Source organism: Motacilla alba, chromosome 1 (assembly GCF_015832195.1).
Source record: "Motacilla alba alba isolate MOTALB_02 chromosome 1, Motacilla_alba_V1.0_pri, whole genome shotgun sequence".
In the NCBI taxonomy this organism is placed as follows: Eukaryota; Metazoa; Chordata; class Aves; order Passeriformes; family Motacillidae; genus Motacilla; species Motacilla alba.
Window position 1 is genome coordinate 5,070,764 of NC_052016.1, and position 15,294 is coordinate 5,086,057.

The window sequence follows — 15,294 nt, forward strand, 5'->3', positions numbered from 1 at the left end:
AGTAACAAAATTTGCTAGAACTTTAGAAAACCAGAAAGTCACCCAAGATATCAACAGTGTCAACTTTGAAAAGCTGCATTTACTGCAGCTCCTATGAGGCAATGCACATTCCCAGTAGGTGTGGAATGCTATTCTGAGACACAACATTAACTTACTTGTTACGATCCCTGCCAAAGCTAACACAAACTGATTTTCCTCAGAATCCAAATCCTGCTGTTTCATGTCTTCACTTAATGACTTCACAAAGCTCTCCATGGTCTGAGCAGTGATTGTGAAAAACTTTACTGCTTTACTCTGCAAGTATGGAGGAGAAGAAAGATTACACACACTACAGCAACTATAATTATTAGATGCTACAGTAAAACTGGTCAATCTTCCAAATTATTAAAATATCCAGTTACTTCAAATAAGCAACAGAAAATACCATGTATTCACTGAGTGACATGTTTGATCCCCTAATATTTGAAACCACTAGCTTAGAAGAAAACAGGAAACTACCCAAGGCCACATTTATTCATAAAACTGAACTACTGCATATCTACCCCTGAAGCACACAATAATATATAATCAACCAGCAGAATTAAAGCTTATTATCAGAAGTAAGAATGCTATCTCTTTGTTTTGCAGTAATTGTACCAGGTGTTTCACATTCACCTGGCCTACTACAGTAGCTTTTGTCAAAGTCAGCTGAAGACTGGAGACTTAACATGAAACTCCTAAGAAAACAATGAAGTCTCCAGGAAAAAAAAGCAGAATTCAAATGGATCCTAATAGGACTCATTAATTGCTCAATAACAGTAACAGGCTATGCAGAAGTTCCTTGGAAAAGGAAATGGAGGTCTCTCCTGGGTCACAGGTTGTACTCAAGTCAACCATGTCACGTGAGAAAAAATAATCACCACAGCAGAGCACATGAACAGGAGCCCAGCTGTAATTTGGGAATCTTTTCCCCTCAGCTGCAATCCTCCTCCATTTAGACATATCTCAGCTGAGGGAGCACCAGCTGGTACAAAGCTCAGGGCAGGTCAAAGAGCCTGGCCTGAGGTGCAGAGTCCACAAAGAAGGATGGAGAGACCTGTTTCTATTTATTGGTAATTCTGACTAGTAAAACACTGCTGGAACTCTATTTCACACAGAGGATGAAGGCTTTCATAACCAAAATTGTGTGGCAGAGAGCCCATTATGCTGGGTTTCCCAGTGTCTTTAATAATTTTTCCAATTGTTTCATGAAGCAGATGAAACATTTAGTCATTCCCAAAAGTGACCCAATGGGAGAGTTCAAGAAATGCCTGAACTTTTATTCATTTCGTAAAGTGACTGAAAATCTTCATACTTTTGTAAAATTACTGCTTTGACAGTATGTGCAAAGCTAGTGGTAACATCTATTTATTCCTCCACTGCTGCACATTCACCACATTAAAGATGCACTGCTCCTGTGGGGGGACTTCAGCAAGAGGGGACAAAAAGCAGGCTCAGTCAACACAGTACCTTCACAAATGATGCTGTGGCCCCAGAACAACAGGAATGAAGGCATCATGGAGAAAGAGGAGAAAGGTAAGTACAATTCTGCATGTGCTGGACGTAGTTTTTATATGGACACCACTCCTCCAAGACAGCAATTTTAACAGAAGCACTAACTATAGCTCAAAGAAGCAAGAGGGAAAATGAAGAGCCCAACAAGTCATTATGAAAATACATATTCACATGGGAACACGAGGGTACTAAGCACCCTGAGCAGTTGGTATGTTGCACAGAAAACAAGAGAAATCTTTTATCTGCCAGCCTCTTGAGGTTTCACTGGTGCCCTCTCTGCTGATCCTCCTTTCCACACAGCCACTACTTAACTAGTGCTGAGCCCCAGCAGAGACCCATCAGGTCTATAAATAGCAAACACTGCACACTCTGCACTGTCCCTTATTAACTTGATGGCATTTTCATGGGACTGAAGAACGCCTCACCCACACATGTTGAGATAAGGACAGTTCTGAAAGCAGCCATTAAGGTGCTTGAGCTCAGATGGTGCAATGAACCCTCTGCTGTCTGTGGAACTCCTGTGTGAAAGCTCCAGGTAACATGAAAAATTGCTGCCACAACATATAAAGTCGTTTGTCACCATATCAGACAACTGAAGTAGCAAAACACCTTGTAGGATCCAAAATTTCTCAAGCTGAGGCAAGCCTTGATGCTGTTCTGAAATCAAACCTCCAGGTTATATTTCCATGTGAGAAGCTTGTCATATCTGGTTGAAGCTTTTTGAAAGACATCCAAAACAATCTCATGGAAATTAACTTACTTCTTTTTTTGGTACATGCAGGTAGGAAACCTTGAAAACTCTCTCATGGTGCTTCTCTGGATGTCTCTTCAAATTCTCTCTAGGAACATGGGCAAAACCAGCAGGCACCTCTCCCCCACTGCCTTGAGAACTACCTGTGTCACATTTCAAATCTGCTGCTTAAGCTCTGATTTTCCCAACCCTTATGGACACAAAAGATATATTGGTCACTAACATAATTTCATTCCGTTGGCATTACAGGACTGGAAGAAAGATCTACTTCTTTATTGCTTCAAAGACTGAAAAAAGCTTGGGCATTGTTCTGTGAGGCATGACATGATTCTGAATTGATGCCACCTTCCCCATGCGCTTAAATATCAGCAACAGTTTCAAAGCACCCTTGCTGTTCTCATGCATTTGCGTGCTCACAGCACCTTCTGAGGGGAGGAGGGAAGAAGCTACAGGCTGTACAACTTGTCCCAAAACAACCCAAACCAAATATGTTGTATGACAAATCTCCATCATCTTTTAATGACCTGACTCACTGCCAGTTGCAATCTGTAGTTGACACAATGCCACACAATCCATTTATGCTTTTCCTGGGAGTCTTGTTCCAAGCCCAGGCACGTTTCTCACAGTGTTAAATGCACCATCCCAAGAAAATTATGCCCCCAAATGTTGCTCTGATCTTCACCAGAAGTACAGCAGTTCAACAGGCTTTAATGACTGCTGGAAATTACTAGTTTGCATTTCAAACCAACCTAACCCCTGAAGTATAGCATCTTCACATTTGGGTTTTTTACCTTCAAACAAATCTTCAGGCAACAGTTTTGTTTTTAACTAATTCAACTGAATACTTAAGACTGCTTTCAACAACCAGCCTTCAGTTCTTTGAATTTTCGATGCTTTATACAATGTTTACAGATGTTTTTCCTAGTAACTGCTGCTGCTTGCATTTGGAATCATCAGAAGTTATCATTAATAAGGCATCACTGTACAGCTTTCTAATATCCAATATAAAGTTGTAATTGTGTTTTGGAACACCCAACTGGAACAACTCTTACAAACACATTGGTTTACCACTTACTATAATGAACTAATCCTATTCACTCAGCTGTTCATCATGCTGCTGAAAAATCAAGCCAAAAGAAACTGTGGCATCAGTTCACCCAGATTAAATACAGCAATTCCTTCTCATGTTGGCTGTGTCAAGAATGAAAATCATATTTTTTATCAGGCTTGTTTCCTTAGTCCCTCCTAATTCCATCAGCTGCACTTGGCAGTGAAATCATGATAGCTGCAATAATACCATTGTCATTAACTGTTTTTCTGTTTTGTGGTTTGTTATTTTGGGGTTTTTTTTAAGTAGTCTACTTGCCCATGTTTAATATTGATGATTTAATACATCCACGAGCAGTGAGGGTCTCAATTTCCAAGAGTCATTCCCGTATTACGGCAGCAGAAAGATTTAAAGAAGTTGATAATCAATGGAGCTGTCTTTTCTCTATGGAAATAGCTCCTCCAAGCTCTCCACAGGCATGGAAACTCTTGCATGTGCCCAGGAAATATTCTCTCCTTCTGCTAGCTTGCGAAGATATTTACGTTGTGCTAACTGTAGCCTTGCTTCAGTTTAGCTGTGTGTGATGGAAAACAGATAACCCTCATTTGTTAACAAAAGAAATAATTACTGCATTTATTCATAACTCTTCACAGCTCTAACCCTTCTTAAATGAGAATGGATGGTTCCCAAAGAACGTGCAAACCAGAAAACATTTTTGCTGTCCAGACAGTTTCTGAAATACATCCTTAAAGTGTGCTCCACAGCAAGGCCCTGATTTTAAAGATATTGTTTTAAAGGCCTGAGGGCATTCCCAGGAACCACTATTCACCTGCCATACTTACTCCTCCTAGAATGGACTTCACAGCCTCCTCACTGCTGGACACTCCCCAGAGCAAGGTGCACACTGCTGCTCCCATCTCTGTGCAATACTCCGCCTGCTGCAGGAGCTGCTGCTTGGCCTCGTTCAGCTGCTGCCGCAGGTCCAGCTTCTCCTGGAACAGCGGAAGAAAATTTTGGTTGCACTTCACGTCTCCCACACCAAGTTTCTAGGCTAAGGGACAGAACAAGAAACACAATCATGGCCATCTCTGAAAAGGGAGGGTAACTCAGAGCAGTTGCAGACACATTCCCTTCTCTCCTGAGCTGTCTCTAAGCAGTGCAGGCTGACAGGAACCAGAAACTGTCCACAAGGTCAAACCAAGTGACCCACTGAGACTGAGTGGCACCTAGAGAAGCCTGGCAGGAGACATCTCCCCCTGAGCAAACAGCCCCATGTCTCTTCAGGAGAGAGGGGATTTCAGCATCAGGGGCCAGCCTTCCCTGACACCTTCCAAAAGATACAGAAACATCTTACAGGAGGGGAGGGTTGTTTTGTTTTTCACAACAGGCTTCTATTCTAGCCAACACGGAACAGTTGCTGGATATCTAGGATAAATATTGTTGTCTCTTCCAGCTCTTTTCTGTTGGCATAATCCTGAGCAGCAGTGGTAAAGCAAGAAAGAGGCCCAAAAAACACACCTAAGGTTTGAAGTTTGGAGGACCTTCCATTGCAAGAGAGCCAAGGCACCACTGTGCATCCATGTGGTTCTGAACAACCTGATCTAGTGAAAGTTGTCCCTGCCCACAGCAGCGGGGCTGGAATGAGGTAACAGAACTCCAAAATCCCTTCCAACCCAAACTGTTCTGTAGCACAGTGATTCTGTGATCACTTAAGTGAGCTGCTAAGTGGTTCTTGCCACAAAGCATAAAGAGGGAACAGATCAACCCTACAGAACCAGAGCACAACCTCCATTTGGCAGTATTTTCTCCAATCACATGGGAAGCTGGCTGGAAAGATATCATGGAATTGGGCAGGATTCTAGGTCTCACTGGCTTCCTACCAGCTGCCACAGGGGTGGCAAAGCTGCTGCACTTCTTGGTTTAGAGCCAGCACAGACAGGCAGATCAAGGCAGGGATTCTGCAGTCTGTGTCTCAGGGTGGGTGGGGGCTCCCAGCTGACTCCAGGTGGGGTGGTATTAGTGCTGCAGGGAAAGACCAAGGCCTGTCCAGAAAAATTATGCTAACTCAAGTAGTAAAAGAGAGAGAATCACAGATTGCACAATGTCCAAAAACAGAAGGATCTTACTCTGCCCATTTTACACACATGACATTTTCAAATTCACTGCAGAAAACACCTTCCTCAGCTCAGCCTTCTCGGTGTGTTTGGCTGTCAGGATGAGGTATGGGGAAATGAGAAGGAATCTTTTCTATGTCACTTTTGAAAGTAGCTAAACAGAACAAGACTTTCAACCGTGTACTGTCATCAAGACTTTAAGTATCTTGTTGGTTTTGGGGTTCACCTCAATGCTTCATGTTGAGGGTTTGTAAAGAACAAAATGTAAACTCATCTGAAAATTTACATCACATGTTGTCAACCACTACAGAGCTGTGTGTGCTCTGTCACCAACTACTTCCTGATCACACTTGCCTCATTTGCACTGCTGCTGATGGAACACACAGGTGAGGATTTGTAAAGTTCAAGTTTAATTTCTCAAGTAGACTTCTGTGTGTATTTACTCTCTGGACTCTCTCTCTCACCCATATAGGCAAAAGACTCACACTTGCTGCTGATTCCATAGGCAGAAACTCTCAGGAAAAGTCTCTTATTTCTTCATACTTTGATAGTTTTTAAGCAAATTAGCCAAATTCCATCTTTTACATGACTCACTTCCAGGCCTATCAACTTTTCTGCCACCATATGCATCCACAAAATGCCCTCAGGCATCTTCCTGCCTAATCCCTATATTCTCCCTGTCTTTTCTGCACTGTCCTAGTCTTAGGGAAATGTATCTTTAATATATTTTATTTGCATTTGGATGCTAATACTGAGTAAGACATAAACCCCAGTAATACCAAATCCAGATCCCCCAACAAGCATGCAAAGCCAGCAGAAAAAAATGCCAGAATTTTTAATAGATCAAAAGCAACACGAGAACAAAGCAATGAGGCAAGGAAAACAAAATAGTACATGCAAGAGCCAGAAAAATAAACAGAGCCTGCAAAAGCAAATAACCTGGCTGGAAGCAACGCTCCTAAGAGCTCACATCACCAAGAATCCCTGTGCTACGCAACACCACCATCTTCAGGAAAAGGTCAAGGCACAAGAAAACAGCAGTGCCCAAGTATGGAACTGCAAAAAGACAGACAAAGGAGACATCAGCCAAGAATAACATCTGCACTTCAAGTTCTGCTCAGGTTCAGAAAGCACAGCAATTCCCTAACCAGTGATACTGCTCTGCACAGAGAATTTGGAATGCAAAATGTTGATTTATGACAGCCTCAGAAAAGGACATTGCTCAACCAGAAATGCATTTATTCCATGTTTGTTTCAGTGAATAATTTTCTTCTCCTTCAGAAGATAAATATGTAGAAAATAATTCAGAAACTCTACACAAGGATGCCTAGAGCAGAACAGCAACCAAATGAAAAACACTAGAAAAGTGATTAACAGGAACAAAAATCATTCATATACACACACCATCTTGTTGTATCCTGAAAGCTGAAGGACTCCACAACACCATGAGCACAATCCACTGAAAAACACCTCCCTGGCATTTAACAGAACCCAGTCAGACAACTGCCACACACTGCACAACCACAAAGACATGAACAGAAGAGGTTTGAGAAGAAACACCAAAACAACTGCTCCTAGTGAACTATCCATGCTTTAAGTAAAACTAATTCTAAAGAAATCATAAACTCAAACCACCTGCCCTTCATTTTGTAGTATTAACAAGAACCATGGGTGGGACTTGCTTCATTAATATCTAAAGCGACAGCATTGAATTTTACAGGGATTTTATCCTGCAACTGAAGACCTCAGTGCACAGCAAAATGAACTCTGTACCTACTGCTGAACTGCAACATCTGCCCCAGAAGACATTTATTTTGAAATAAGGAATATTTCCAGAATTTTCCAGATTGACTACTATTCTATCATGTCAAACTTCATTCCAGAGCATTTTGTCTACGCAGATACACACTGAAAGTGCATTTCTGAACTCCTCACTATTCCTTTTCAAAAATGAAGTAAGTTTTGTGGTTCATCTGCCTTTGTGCAATCCCAAGGCTGGCAAATGCCAGCTGTACAACTCCAACTGCTGACTACTGAAGGTGGCTCCAAGGAAATTAACTTTTGCAGCAAATAATCACCACTGATTCTCCCAGAGAATCATTTGAACCCAAAAGGCTTCACAGTCTGAGAAGTCAGTGTCTTTGCTATTCCTTAATTGTTAGGAATCTCTCCTCTCATAATCACTAAATACAGTATTGACAGAGCAAGAGAAGCCCTGAAATTGCTCCTTGATTCTCAGCTGTACATGGCAATTGGATCAATAGGTGCTTTGAGACAGATTATTAACACTAAACAAAGGTACACAGCTCACAGCAAACCAAGAGAGGCTGCTTTCATTCTGTACATTGTACTGCTTAAACTCTCTCCTGTTGTCCTCCTTGCAAATATGTTATAGCAATGTTAAATTCACAAGAACTGATTCTGGGAAGGACCTTTTGATCCCAGCTATGCCACAATCTTCCCAAATACCCAGTGTTTTACTTCAACATGTTAATATGGATATGGATGACTATTTGGATAGAAATCCCAAATTGTTTTTGAGACTGAGGATTCATTTTGTGACATGAAAATGAAAATTTTATCATTACTGCTTTTGTTATTAGAACTCAAACACACAGATACCAATATCCTGGCAGCACATCTACCTTCTTCTCTCTCATGCAATCTGCTTGGGCCGTTTCCAAACGGGCTCTGAAGTGTTCACAATCCATCCTCAGCTGCTCTATTTCCTCCTCCTTCTTCTCCAGGCCTGTGACAGGATAAATCAGATAAAAGAAAGAAGGAACACATTATGGTCATCGGGCCTGCACTGAAGCAAAGAAATCCACCAAGTGTGACTTTACTGAGGTGCCTCAGCCGTTTGCTTGTGCGAGATCACCTCCCCGTGGCCAAACGGGAATCTCACAATCTGCTGCGTGGCAACGGCTCTGAGAAAGCAAAACAACAGGTCTGATTTAAAAGAATCACATGTAGCTGTTAAATACCGAGGGTCGAGAAGATTTTTGAAAATTTACTCAGTTTTCTACTTTGTTTTCATGTTGGTTTCCATGAAAATTCTGCGAGTGAAATTTCACCCGAGTCAGTGACTATATTAAAAACATTTTAAAAAATCAACAGTAGTCAAAAGTGAGTGTTTCAATCTACAATTTACAACTTACATGGATAGCAAGAACGAAAAGCAACTATTCCAAATATTTTAAAATAGTTTTTATAAAGTAGTATAAGCAACCTGGGCTAGTGAAAGTTGTCCCTGCCCATGGCAATGAGGTTAGAACTGGATGATCTTTAAGATCCCTTCCAACCAACACATTTTGTGATTCCATGATTATAAAGTATTTAAACATTATGTCAGTTACAAGCAAATTTTATTATTCCCTTATAAAATTAATTTATGATGTTGTCAAATTTCTGATGTTAGAAGAAATTCATTCTAATTTAGGCACTTTATTTCAGTGAACAGAAATCAAGTTTAAAGTATTCTATTTCACCAGCATGATGCCTGTTAAAAAAAATTCACTTTGAAGGACAGTTTTAACAATAGCTATGTATTATATTTTACTTTTAAAAACCACAGTCTTGGATGCTTATTATTTATACTGAAAAAGGAAACATGTTTAAGTAGTTCCAAAAAGTAAAATCCAGACAGCATCTACTGTAACCTTGGTTATTTAAAAAAAAAATAAACTACAACCCACTTCAAACACCGTACCCTTGAACATGACAGTTTGGTCTACAGCTTAACATACTTGAAATACTTCCTCCAACATGTGACAGCATTTTTTAATGTAATTAACAAAAATAATATCAAATTCTATCATAAAAATACAACACCATTAAAGATTATCCCAATATGTTCTTATTAAACAAAGGACTTGGCTTCTGGCATTCTGTTTTGTAATTCTACATTATTTGAAAATAAATACCTTCCTGTTTTGGTCCTAATTGACACGCTTACCATCTTAAGTATACACACATTGCTTTGAGTAGCCTGTATAAAAGGAGAAAAGCTGTTTGTGGCTGATTTATCTGAAGAGGTAGAACATATTTCCACTCAGCCCTGGTGAGATCCCAAGCCAGCAACACTTTTGAGCAGAAAGCAAAGAGGCAAGGCAAGGGTTCACTGCTGACAAACATCTCTGTGCCAGGACATGCTCTCTGAGCAACTCACTTCTTTTCAATCTGCAGTCCAAAGGAAAAGAATGAAGGGAGGAATGGATTAACTGAGTTTTTGAGGATAACTCTGGTCAGTGGCAAGAAACTTCCTTTCTGTCAAGTGAAGAAAATTCAGTCTCATGCACTTCTGACTATGTGGGTGTGAGTCCTAAGAAGCTGACAGCAAGATGTCTTGAGCAGGAGTAGAACATGCTCTGCTTACCCACAGCAGGCCAAGAGCCTTGCCAGGTAAGTTCATTCAGTGAGAATCTCTGTGCCTGCAAGAAAACAAGCCCTCCAGAAAGAGAAGAATCACTTCCAGCCTTTGAGAGGATGAATCCAACCTGAATCCAGCAGACACACAAAGATGCCACATCCTTCACCAGCAAACTTTAAAGGTCCCAGAACCAAACCTGAGCCAGAAGGGGAATAATAATAATGACTACTGAGTGTTAGCACAATGCAACCTGGACTTTTTAAAGAGCTTCAGATAAAAGCAGGATGTGTCAACATCCTCTAAGGTACTTCAATGTTTTATGTAGAAGGGGCAAAAAAGGACAATAGTGGAAACTGCTGAAAAGAGACTTACTTCTAGTTGTTCCTCACTTGTGGAAACTCTCCTGCTGTGCCCAGTCAGCTCTCCCAGCTGTGTCTTTGCTCTGAAGAGAAAGAAGCAGCTTTCACTACCAACTTGGGTGAGCAACAAAAAAAGTTGAAATGGCACCTTCACACAAAGAAGAAATATGTAACTTCACCACGGCAGTGGTAAATCAGACTCTGGGAAGAAGTGGCACTTGCTCCCAAGGTAGAGACTCCAAAGCAGAACAAGACACTGGCCACAAGAAAGAAGAGCAGGCCCCCATTTCAGATGTGAGGTAGACTTGGTCTCATCCACAGAAAGTTACAGGTCATACGAGGAGACTTTCTGGACCAGAGATCTAATCTCAAAGCTCTGGCAGGTGGAAAAGTGAGTGTAATAGGAATGAATGCCAACAAGTGATGGAACTCCAACTCTACTGATCCAAATGCTAGATCAATGTTAAATGCTATTTTTAACACTTCCCAAGTGGAGTGAGTTTCACAAAACATATCCATAATAATACAGAAAAATGCTGGAGCTGTATTTCCAAGACTCCTGGAGCCAAGCACTCTTCCGGAGAAGGGAATCCTCTTTTAGAAATTAACAGTTACCCTGGCAAAAATCTTAATGAAGACCCTGACAGCAGCCTGAAAAGCAGGTGTTGGCTGCACTGAGCATTGCCAGCTCAGATCTCAGACATCACCCCTGGGAAGCCACAGGAAATGTGTGTCCTATTGAGCTGCACACACCAGGGAAACGTGCAAACATCTCAAGGTTTCTCAAAGCTGTTCAAGGCTCCACCAGTCTCACAACTGAATGGGTCAGAGGTGTTGAAAGTCTCCGACTGTAATCTGCACTTCTTGAGGGAAAGGAGACTCAGCTGCTCAAGTACCAGAAAACTGCAACAGCTGATGGAAGTCTGGAGATATACAAATCACACATTAGGCTTCTGTAAGAACATGAAAAAATATCTCTAGGAGCAGCCAGGACTCCTGTGAGCCTCACATGCCACACCAAGAGGCTGTATGTAGCAAACAGCACCATTCTGAGAGTGAGGGCTGCTTGTGTCCCTGTGATGTCCACCCTTTAGTGATCTATATGCTCCAAAGCCTCCTTTCAGCCTGCCTTATTTCATGCTGCAGGGGTAGGAGAAGACTGGAGCAGCAAAAATCTCCACTTGACTTGTCCAGTTGCCCACACGATGGCCAGAGCCTGAATAAATATACAAATGACCTCATCAGCTGCAGGAGAAATCTCCACTGTGGAGAAAGACTCCAGAGAATTCAAAAGCTGTCTCAGCTTCAGGTCCTGCCCTAAAGGAGCCAGAGAATGCTGGGCAGCCAGCAGAACATTTCAAGAAGTCTTAAAATCCCCATGTTGATGCCATGAGCCTGCTCTGGATGGACAGCGTCTCCTTGATGCCGAGCACAAGGAACGTAAGAAGGATCAGTGAGAGGAACCTCAAGACAGGAAGGTAAAATTGAGGATCCTGAACACCTATTCCAACTGGAAACAGTCCCTGATGCCTTGCAACAGAGAACACTTCCAGATCCTATCCACTGCTTGAGACATGGAAGTATCTTCCCCAAAAGTGGATCACTGAGGCAGCTGGAAGCTCTGCCCCAATACATGACATTGTCAGACACAGGCTTTGAGGCCCTACCTTGCTTTTCCTTAGCTGCCTGTTGCAAATTAATTTTCCATTTATCACTTGATATTCTAGAAGAGACACACTCTCTGTAATCTGTGTCAGAGCTTGTTCCATGTCTTTCCAGGCAAACCCCAATCCAGGTAAATTGTGCAGCTGCAGATAAGCTACAGACCAGAGATGGAGCTGACTCCTATTTGGCCCTGATGGCATGTTGGGAGTGGGGTTATTTCTGAAAAAAATAATGCACAGACAAACCCACCATTGAAAAATGGACTTTGGGGACAGCAATAAAAAGATTTTTTTTACAGAATCCTTTTTTTTAATTAGTAAAGCATACAAGCTAAAAAATAAGACAGGCCAAATACAAGATTACTCACTCTTCCTTCAAATTTTTACCCACTGCTATTTACCATTATTTTGTTGGGTTTTTTTCCTGTGAAAGTCACCTTTTGAAAAACAAAATGTTTTTGCCTTTTCTCAAAGAGAAAACACTTTTTGTTCCTCATACAGCTTCCCTTACTGCCTCAACTACATATGCTTTTATCCACAGTAAAATATTTTTAAAGATTAATTTGACATGTCTGATTATTCCTAAGGCAGCTTGTAATTTTCTTCACTACAAACACATTAATTTACTGAAGCAGCCACTGAACAACACAGTTGAATCTGGAATAGCTCCACAAACTCTACAGCTATTTCTGGAGCACAACAGTTAGCTCTAAGCAGTTCTGGCAGAAACTGCAAGAGCTTGTAAGATGGTGCTACTCACTTGATTCAATAGCATCCAGCTTCTGGAATGTCCCCAGGATATCTCCATTTACTATTTTGGGTAAGAAATCCCGCAGTTGCATAACTTCAGTTGTCAGCCTTTCCAAATCCCTCCTTCTGACTTTTACGAATTCCTCTTTGGTCTCAGCCTTCTGAAATAAAACAACAAAAACCAACCAGCAACCAACCAAAGACACTGCTGCAGTCCCGTAGTGCTCTCCTGCTTCAATTTTCTTGGACAGAAATATTCCTCTCTATGACAACATTCCAGCAATTTGTAACTTTTTAATGAGCTCTATCCAGCAATCAAATCCAAAAGTCTCTGAGGTTGACCCTTTGACTGTAATCTTAAATTCTGCCAGCGTGGCCTTAAGTAAATAGCATTACCTCCCTTCAAGTGTTTCTTCACCCAAAATGTGTGCAAGGCATCTGGGAATGCTGCAAAAATTTACACTCACATTTTAAAATGTGAGCAGCACACACCAAGCTGCTGTTTCATGACTGTCGTAAAGGATACAATTACTCAGCTTTTTAATTAATGCAAACATTTGCAAGATCCTCAGTCCTAAATTACAACACCTCTTTTGGAGGAAACTGTACAGTTTTCACACCAATTTATCTTTTGTGAAGAGCAGAAATTATTTGCAGCCATCTGCAACCCAATCTCAGGGTTTAAACCCAATTTAATCCCAAACTAAGACAGAAATGTTTACACATTTCCTCTCCTGCCAAACTATAGCTGTAGAATAATTTTCATTCAACATTCCAGCAGAATGTGTGTTAATTTTAAAATTACAGAGCAATGTCTGTACAAAGAACCCAGTAAAGTGCAATTTCTGATGTACATATATGTGCACTCTGCTGGATGTTAAAAAGGCCGATATACACACACCAACAAAAAGAAAGTTTTAACATATTTTGACTAAAACATCCGTCACTGAATAGGCTTTCAGAAAGCAAAGTTATACCTTAGTACTGCTTGGCACTGCACTGAGAACAGTGCTGACAAAATGAGATGTTTTAAGGATCACATCTTTTTCCAGAGGGAAAAGGCTAACAAACCAAAATCTCATCTCCTACAGGTTCAAAATGTGCCATCCCCACAGTCCTCTAAATAGCAGACACATAAGAAAAATGGAAGTCATCCTCTCCAACCATTCCCTACAATTCTTTCTGCTTCCCTACTTCCTCAGATTGAACATTTCCTTTCAGGTTTGCTTCCTACTCTATTTCTTTCCCAGCTGTCTTTCAAATCCAGAGAGTTTTAGGACAGGTCAGTCCCACTCCTGCAGGTTCAGAGATGTAATGAAGGTATGGAAGAAAGATTTTGCTTTATTTTGAAATGTAAGCTCTGAGTTGCATCTAGGAAGTGCTTGTGGCAAGGTTCATAAGGCCAAATAGCACCACATGACATGACTCCAGAAAAATTCCACTCATCTAGGTCTCAAGAAAGCATGGAGCAAACACACGGGAAGAGAAGTCTTTAAAGGAATGCCATCTGTGTGTCAGCAGCCATGAGTGACAGAGAGAATTCAGCATGGCTCAGAATCACAGAGCAAAATTCGGTACATAAAAATCGCCCTGTTCACTAGCAAAAGCAGAATTCAAATAAAACACGCTGTGAAAGACTGGTGTTGAGATATGAAAAATGCAGTAAGGAGGAAATTCTCCTTTGCAGCTCCCACTGTAAGCGCAGGTCTTTGCAGCACTGCTGTTACAGCAGACAAGTTTTATTTTCTCTGTATTTAAGCAGCTTCTCCACATCTCTCTGCACTACAGGAGTATGTTAAAGGTAAATACAGACACAGAACAGGAGTTTGCTGTCCAGCCCTTACAGTAACAGCAGGTGCCTGGAAGTAGAAAATCTGACTTCAGCGAGGTCTTTCACAGGGGTGAAGTCACCCAGTAAAGCACCTGAGCTCATGTCCTGCCTGGTGTGAGCCCAGCGACGGGAATCCCCCTTCCCTGCCGGCCTGGGGGGCCCAACAGGGCAGAGCTGCCAGCAACCGATGGAATCGCTGCCAGCCCTTTCCCCACTCACTCCCCAGCAGCCCAGGCTGCCTCTGGCACCGCTCTGCAGCCCCCGCCACGCTCCGCTCCGCTCCCCCCGCGGCCCCGCCATCGCCCCCTCAGGGCCGCGTCAGGCCCAGGACCACCCGCTCCTTCTGCTCCTCGGGGCACCCACGCCCGCACGGACCTCCCGGGCCGGGCCCGGCCTCAGGGCCAGCCCCGAGCGTCCCCCGGGCCGCTGGCGATACCTGCGCGTCGCCAGCGAGGCCGGCGCTGCGCCACATCGCGACAGCGGCGACAGCGGCGTCGTGCGAACGTGGGGGGCGTGAGGGCGGGAAGGGACACGCTGTGGCCACGCCCCCGCTGCGGCCGCGCCCACTCCGATTGGCTGTGTGCGTGACGGGGCGTGGTCTGGGCGTGGTCTGATGGTTGGGCTCCGCCCCCAGCCCCGCCCAGTGCGGGCCCGGGATAACCATGGAATAACACTGGAGTAGCAGTGGGACAATACCGGGACAACACCGGCACAATGCCGGGAAAACACCGTGACAATGCCGGGACGATACCGGGTTGGGCGGAGTTGCAGCCCGGCCCTGCCGTGGTGCCGCTGGGGCTGGAGGCTCCAGGGCTGACACCAAGCTGGGAGGGAGGATTGGTCTGCTGGAGGGCAGGGATGCTCTGCAGGGGGCT

The 15,294-nt window shown here is 42.8% G+C and overlaps 1 protein-coding gene across 3 annotated transcripts in view; it reads right to left on the reverse strand.

Moving 5' to 3' along the window:
* The window catches only part of LOC119708107 (heat shock transcription factor 2 binding protein), a 31,434-nt gene extending 16,511 nt beyond the window's left edge, over positions 1 to 14,923 (reverse strand). For 2 of the 3 annotated variants that reach the window (XM_038154079.1, XM_038154057.1), the window contains exons 1-5: positions 14,856 to 14,923; positions 12,599 to 12,749; positions 8,092 to 8,195; positions 4,175 to 4,324; positions 156 to 294 (exon numbers count right to left, since the gene is read on the reverse strand). In XM_038154079.1, the coding sequence (XP_038010007.1) occupies positions 156 to 294; positions 4,175 to 4,324; positions 8,092 to 8,195; positions 12,599 to 12,749; positions 14,856 to 14,891 (580 nt within the window). In that variant the 5' untranslated portion in view covers positions 14,892 to 14,923. The remainder of the gene's footprint in view (positions 1 to 155; positions 295 to 4,174; positions 4,325 to 8,091; positions 8,196 to 12,598; positions 12,750 to 14,855) is intronic. The other variant, XM_038154069.1, reaches the window with a different exon arrangement.
* Positions 14,924 to 15,294: the final 371 nt, after the last annotated feature.